This window comes from Apteryx rowi, unplaced genomic scaffold (assembly GCF_003343035.1).
Source record: "Apteryx rowi isolate R43461 unplaced genomic scaffold, aptRow1 scaffold_5, whole genome shotgun sequence".
Classification (NCBI taxonomy): Eukaryota; Metazoa; Chordata; class Aves; order Apterygiformes; family Apterygidae; genus Apteryx; species Apteryx rowi.
The window spans coordinates 6,334,581-6,342,354 of NW_020450760.1; the positions used below are offsets into that span (position 1 = coordinate 6,334,581).

At 39.3% G+C, this 7,774-nt stretch overlaps 1 protein-coding gene across 1 annotated transcript; it reads left to right on the forward strand.

The window, feature by feature from the left end:
* Positions 1-2,425: 2,425 nt before the first annotated feature.
* LOC112972685 (alpha-1-antitrypsin-like) lies at positions 2,426-6,790 on the forward strand. The gene is made up of 4 exons (XM_026079562.1): positions 2,426-3,080; positions 4,566-4,836; positions 5,513-5,660; positions 6,599-6,790. Exons 1-4 carry the CDS (start codon positions 2,426-2,428, stop codon positions 6,788-6,790), a joined length of 1,266 nt encoding a protein of 421 aa, XP_025935347.1.
* Positions 6,791-7,774: the final 984 nt, after the last annotated feature.

The following is a 7,774-nucleotide window of genomic DNA, read 5'->3' on the forward strand; positions in this document are numbered from 1 at the left end:
AATGGCAGGGTAGGAAAACCAGGATAATTGTTTTCGAGGGARAGTCCCATTAGCGCTGCCAATAGTTTTAGTGACCATTCCCCATGCCCCTCCTCTGGGATTTCTGTATCTGGTGCAAAGGGGAGAACTGGACTTGTGGTCTCAGTGTAAGACTGCGTGTTGTGGAATTATCAGAGTTCTGCTGGTAAACCTCTGACCAGATGCACGAAGTCCCTTTGAAGCAGAGTCCAGCAGGCTGGGCAGTGTGGCTGATCTCGGATTGCGCTCCCACTGGCTCCCTCGCCTGGGCTGCCCGTTCGGCCCTGCCATTGCAGGTTAGTGCCAGGCTAAACTGTGTGTCTTTGGCTGAATGTTAATCTCTGTCCTCTGTCAGGTAGCGTATAGGGCAAAGTATCTGGTCTTGGCACCAATATCTCATTTCCAATAAATATTTGTTTAATAAGGGTTGCATACCCTTAGGGACACAACACTTCACAGACCCGACTACTGACCAGCTTGACCCCATGGTCCTTGCTCTTGGTTTGGAGTGGACAGTTGTGGATACATGAATTTGATACCCGGGAAAATTTGCCTCATCAGCATTCAGTTGTGTCCTTCTAGATAATCTGTATTTGAAGCCATGTAATGTTTAACAGAGGAAAATACCAGTATAAGTAAAGAAGCAAGAAACAGCACAACTCATGAGAGCAGGACCCTTCTGAATGTAATGTAAGTACCTAGTTACCTTTACCTTAAAGATTTTGATGTAGCTGTATGTCAATTAGCTAGTGAGCCATGAAGCACATCTGCTTTGAAGAGTGAGACCTGGTCTATATGCACTCAAGTGACAGCAGAACTTTTAATTTCAAGAAATATAGAATAGAAAATTGTGGAGATAGATACATTATAGCAGCTCTACAGAGTATGACCTTGCTCAGAACATTTATCCTAAATAGCTCTTTCACCTCAGAAGAAACCTGTTTCAGTAAAAGAGGGAAAATATTCTGACTTCTCAACCACCAATCTTACCTGTCATCTTTACTGAGATTCCCTAGAGCTGTACTGCCCCTTACAACCAGGCTGCCAAGACTCTGGCGTGACTAAGATTCCTTACTTATGCCAGCATGGTCCTGACAGGATTCATAAAGCTGATTTTTGCTATATGAACYTCCCCATATGTCCTGATCTGCTTGCATATCACAGAGCAAAGCTCCCCTCACAGAGAAGGACTAGCTGGCTCCTTTTTCACCCAAATCTTAGTGGTTAGTTTGCTGACATAGTGTGGGGAAAATTCCAACTAAAATGTCATCATCTTCTCCTGAGCTATGTGTGAGTGCTTACCAGTCAGTAGCAGGGTTTGAGTAGATAACTCATTTGGTCTTCTTCCTTGAAGTTGTTCCGCTTTAAATAGCATACCTGGTGAAGACTGTTTTGAATTGCATTTCCAGTCACTAGTAAGATTTTTAATTGGCATAGCTGTTGTCTGTTTTCTGACAAGTTGAACATCCTAGATACTACCAGTTATCCCTATGAATTGTTAGTCTAAAGGGTAAAAAAGGAAAGCAATAAATGAAGAATGCCCATAGTTATCAGAAATGGCCAAGATGCCATAATTCAGGCTCTTTGCTGGATGCTGCTCTGGCCATGGGGCTATCTCCCTTGTGAAATTACCTTTCTGCTAATACAAAATTTGGAGAGACAGGAGGGGCCGAGACCACATCAATAACCTCACCCTCCTATGATTAGAGGAGAGGGTGGGCACAAATAGAGAGGGATCCATTTGGAAGATATTCATCAGTTGAGGAAGTTGTTTAAAATAAAGCAACATATTCTGATCTAATCAGAACAGGTATTGAAGAAGGGAAATGATACTAGCTCCCTTGTGATTACTCACTTTTTATGTTAAAATGAGTCAGGAATGAGAGAAAAACAGTATGTTTGAACGCTGCAGTATCATATTAAGTAAGTGTTTTCCATTGACATAGATATGTCATTTGACATGAGCCTCATTTAATCACTAGTAGCATAATAACTGTCAGAGTTCTTAGAGGTAAACATAAGAGAATTAAAAATTGCTCCCAATGTGCTGTCTCACCATAAAAGGGATTTACACTGAGATCAAAAACAGTTTGTCTCATTTGTTCTTTTAGTCTGACTCCTAACAAATCATATTTTTCTTTAATACTCACTTGCTTCTCTCTTCATAAGCATCCATTAATGAGGGACTTCTGTAGCTGGAGGAAGGCAGAACTAAAATGGATAGAAATTACACATAAACTCAGAAGCAGGAGGATTTCAGAATGCTTCCATAGTAAGGGAGCTGGTCAAGAGAGAACAATGATTACCAAATAGCTCTTGAATCTAGAAATGGATAGAAATAAAAGATGAAATGTTGACACAACTATGACTGTTTTGTTCTTTGTTCATGCAGTAGCTGCAAAAGGAGATGAAGGCCACCCTCCCCCTGTGTTTGCTGGTAGCCACACTTCACCCCACTGTCCACAGCCTGCCCCGGCCTGGCCACCACAATGGTGAGCASAAGGTGACTCACCCCCAGGAGCAGCATCCCTGCAGGGAAGATCCTGGTGGGTCCTGCTACAGGATAGTCCCCAGCAGTGCTGACTTTGCCTTCAGGTTTTACAGGCAAGCAACTACAGAGGCCCCTGACAAGAACATTTTCTTCTCTCCAGTCAGCATCTCTGCTGTCTTTGCCCTGCTGGCCCTGGGCTCCAGATCCACTACCCAGGCTCAGATGCTGGAAGGGCTTGCCTTTAACCTCACTGAGATCCGGGAGGAGGAGATACACGATGGCTTTCGTCATCTCCTTCTCATGCTGAACCGCCCTGACAGCCAGATGCAGCTGAGTATGGGGAATACTCTGTTCATGGACAAACACCTCAAGCCACTGAAAACGTTTCTGAAGGACAGCAAAAAAATGTATAAAGCAAAAGTTATTTCTAGTAACTTTCAGAATTCCACTGAAGCTAAAAATGAGATCAATGATTATATAAAGAACAAAACCCATGGGAAGGTAAACCAAATAGTTGAAGACCTTGATCCAGACACTCTAATGGTTCTTGTTAACTATATTTACTTCAAAGGTAAGTTAAGTTATATAGATGTTATCTATTGCAGTGTCTTCATATGGCCTGGACTAAAAAAAAAAAAAATACCCCTAATTATGTCTGAATTATTTTTAAAAGAAATGCCAGCAGATTATGCTATTATGATGAGAAATATTGGAAGTTCTCATGCTTGGACATCTTCCACATCTAAATTTTTCTAGCATATGTTTAGTCTCTTAGACCTAAGAGTTCATTTATTTGCAATCTCTAAGCTTTGTGGAATTGCCAGAGCACAACAGACATGTATTTGTAAAAATTACCATATCAGGGTTTTCCTACTTATTCTTTCAAAAATTATGCTGTAGTAATTTTATATGCTGTATGAAGTAGAAAAATATATTCCAAGGGTACAGATTATAAAAAATTGCCAAGAACCTTAATCTGCTCATATGCCTATTGAATGGATGGATACCTATGGAGTCAGGGTCTCAATGTTCTATAGCTTGTCATCCCATTACACATATCCCAAGAGGTACTTGGGAATGTACCTGTTCTGGAAATGATTAATTTCCTCTTAGATGTTATTTCTATTTGTAGCAGCATGAAGGATGTAAATGGAATTTACCACCCAGAAATGAAAGTCTGGAAACTGAAAACCATTCAGCAGAATGCTTTTTGTTTCAAGTACTCTATTAAATTTGGGTAGCCTAGCCTCAGATCTGTTCCTTTATGATGCTAAAGTATATTATTTTACTTTTGGGGGGAAAAATAAACTCAACTTTAGAAAGTAATCAAAGTACTGTGGAGTTTATATTCTATTATTTATTATTTCTGTTTTTTTTTTTCTATTGAATAGTCAAAAAGATAGAGAACATACTTTTACAACTTGTCAAGCTGTGGTCCGTGTGTATTTGTTCAGTGAATGACCTGATTTAATACAAATAAAATATCAGAAAATATTCAGTTGAATAAACATCAAGAGAAACCCATTTTGAAGATTAAAGCCCCATTCCATTTAGCATAATGGAGTTATAATCAGGCCAAAAAGTTTTGGTTGTTCTTGCATGGGAGTTTTTCTTTAGTACTACAAGATGAATAATATGACATATCGTGGAAGGAACTTAACATGTTACCTATTAAAAAGTGGTCATCTGCTGGGGAACTGGCTTTACAAGCAATATCTCAAACCGGAACATAACTATCTGGTTCCTGGTCAGCTTTTCTTTTCTTCAAATCAGATTTGAGGTAATATGATGAAGGTACTCCATTTAATTTATCTGCCTTATGAAGGCATTGTACAAGTCCATGTCAAGTTTACTCTGCAATACTTGGTTGTTACTGGAAACATTACAATGAAGATGACAGGGAACAAGATCTTTAACAAATTTTTAATATCTTTGCTCTTCAAATATGAGTGCAAATCCAAAKATATGTATTTTTTTGATGTAAATTAGTCTGGACTACACTAATATATCCTCTTTGAAATAAGCATTCAATTGCATTCTCTCTTTTGGTTTTAAGCCTACTGGGAAAATCCTTTCAATACTAAGGGAACTCATAAGGATTATTTCTATGTGAATGAGAAGACTTCCGTCGAAGTGGAGATGATGAATCGAGATGGGTTTTATAAAAGCTACTCTGACAGAAAGCTTTCTTGTGAGGTGGTGCAGATTCCTTACAAGGGAGATGTGGCGGCATTATTTATCCTGCCCAGCAAAGGAAAAATGAAACGATTGGAGGATGCCCTTATGAGAGACACTGTGTCTAAATGGGAAAAATCACTTGAAAGACGGTAAATATAGAATTCTGATTTGATGTTTCCCAGTGGGTTATATTCCAAAGTCTAAATAATATGATCAGGTTTTACAATTTTGCTGTTTTTACCGCTTTTGCTGTTGACTGGAGATTTAAGTGTTGAAATGAGTATGAAAGGGTGGACCAAATGATTTCATGTTATTTACTTTCAGCAAGAAGTGGAATCAGTATTGCCTTGCAATGAGGGAAGAGACCTGTGAATTTGGAAATTGGATTTCTTTTCCCCTGTAGTTTATAGCTGATCTTAAGTGTCTCTAGTTCCCGTCTCAGGTACAATGTGTTAAGTRTGGTAATACTGCTACATAGCAACCAGATCCCTTAGTGGGAATGGAGTGTGAAATCCAAAAGAAAAACATTTTGGGCTAGAAAGTGAACTTAAATGTATCCCAAACACGATGGCATGACATCTGCTTTCTGTCCAGTAGAGTGACTGTCCAGTAGAGTGACTGTTGCAGTATTGTATAACAAAGCTCAGCTAATGTCTTTCTCCTCTTCCATCCTCCAAACCGTTGTTTTCACCTCTCCTTTTGTTGCCATCTCTTCCAGATTTGAAAACTTTTTTGGACAGAAGAACAACCAGCCAGTTGGGAGACTTTAGTCCAAGATGTGATTTGATTGCAATAACTACTATCATTTTCTTTTGATTTTAACAGGAGGATAGATGTGTATATTCCCAAATTATCTRTTTATGGCACCTATGACTTAAAGAAGATGTTCATGAATCTGGGTGTAACTGATGCGTTTTCAGACCATGCTGATCTATCTGGAATCACAGAAGAGCCTGATTTAAAGATTTCAAAAGTAAGTTTGTCAGCAGAAATGGTGACCTGTGGATTCCTCAGTGCCCAATTGCCTTGCCTAGGCTTTGCTGGGGAATTTTTCTTATTTTTAGGGCTGTTTGGTATTCAGTGAACTAGAACATTCAGCTAATAATGCAGTAGCCTTAAATTCTCTCAGACTTGTCTATCTGGGGCTAAGAGAAGTGTAAAAGTATTTTCACACTACTATCTTCCATCTGACAGGCTGAGATGTGGCACAGGTTGGGAGGGGTATGACATTTGTCCCAGAATCTAAACACAGCCCAGTTTCTTCATGTGAAGAGAGTCTCCATGTCTGTGCTGGGGACCAGATTGGGGAAAGCACCATTTCCTGGAAATAAGAGATAATGTTGAGAAAAACATTAACATTCTTGCAGCTATTGTGAAAGGAGCAATTACCATGTTTTAACAATTTGGGGCTAATAAAATAAAATTATTAAAGAGAAATAATCTACAATAATTTTAAAAATTATAATATGGAGATTAAGTTTGTGATGCATGTGCTGTTAGGGATGCATACAGAGTGGTCCTGGATTCCAGCTTCCTTTCCTTCTGAAATTGTCATTTCTTTTGCGTTTACTTGAATGTTTTATTTTCAATTAATACTACAAGATGTGCAGTCACTGGGGTCTGTTAGATACACCCATGGTGAGCAATACTGAATGGGAGTGCAGTCACAAGGTGCACAGTCACTGGAGTCTATTAGGTACACTGACAATGAGCAATGCTGAATGGGAGAATACTTCCTTATAGAGATCACATTGCTAACAAACCCATCATGGGCTCTAGTGGTTTTCTGCATGGTCACTGGCCTATCAGCAATTTTTGTGAAAGGCGATAGTTGAACTAATTTAGTACTAATTTTAGTTTCTCCCCCCAGTCTTCTCCATGCACATTAATACTTGCTGTATTTTATTGTAGGCTGCTCACAAGGCCCTGCTGAATATCCATGAGAATGGCACAGAGGCTGCAGGAGGCACTTACACAGAATTCGTTCCTCATTCTGTTCCTCCTGTTGTTAAATTCAACTGTCCATTTTTGCTGTTGATTGTTGATCAATATACTCAGAGCATCCTCTTCATGGGAAAAATTGTAAACCCTACTGAAAAATGACCAGTCTTGTTGAAATGAATTGCATTCTTCATGCAATTATATTTCTGTGATGTGATTAAAATTGTATCAAAGCTGTTACTAACAATTTTCTAGTTCTGAAGAAATGAAGTAAGTATGTGATGATTCTTGAAAATACTGTTTTTCCTCCTTCCTCCACTAGAAAGTAACCCTTGAGCTATGCCTATTAGTGAACTATGGATAGGCTTAGAAATCAGGCTTTTAATGACCAATGTATGCTATCTTTGAAAAACAAGGTAAATGTCCAGTCTGAAGGAAGCATGTTAAAACATTTTAAGTAAATATATATTGAACAAACAGACTACTCCAGAGTTGTGAGTAGGAAACAAAGAAATTGTTGAACAGACTTGCTCCAGTAATTTCAAGGTCTTATCAGGTGCTGGTCCAGTGGAGGACTGATATATTACAGCTCAAAATATAAATGCAGTCCACCCAGGGATATCTCCAGTTGTTCTCTTCCACCTGGACATCACTGAAGGAGAAAGTTCATGCTGTACTTCCATGAGAAAATGATTGTCCCCAGTCTCTGAGGATGTCTGCGCCAATTTGACATCACTGTTCTGATGCAGTCTCATGGGTTCAGGGTAGTACCAAAATCTAGACACCAGTCTAAACACCTATGAGAATCTGGAGCACCAAAGAAAGCAGATGTCTGCTGACAGAAATGCAGTCACTCTGGGTGTGGTGTCAGCCTGATTTCCTCTTTCTTCTGTTCTTTGGGTTCAACAAAATTATTTTCTCCTGACCCAGTGATTACACCAGTCAATGTCAAGACCGTACAATTTCAGCAGGGTCACATCCCCCCCCCTAAAGCAGGGGAGAAGGTTATAACATGCAGGACATGCTTGTACCAGAGAGAGTCACTGTAGGAGGAACATAAACTAGGCAAAAAATGACCCTTCTCTGTGTTTTGTGTGTTGTCCATTTTCTTTCAAGATACAGGGTTGGGTGACCAGGAATTTAATT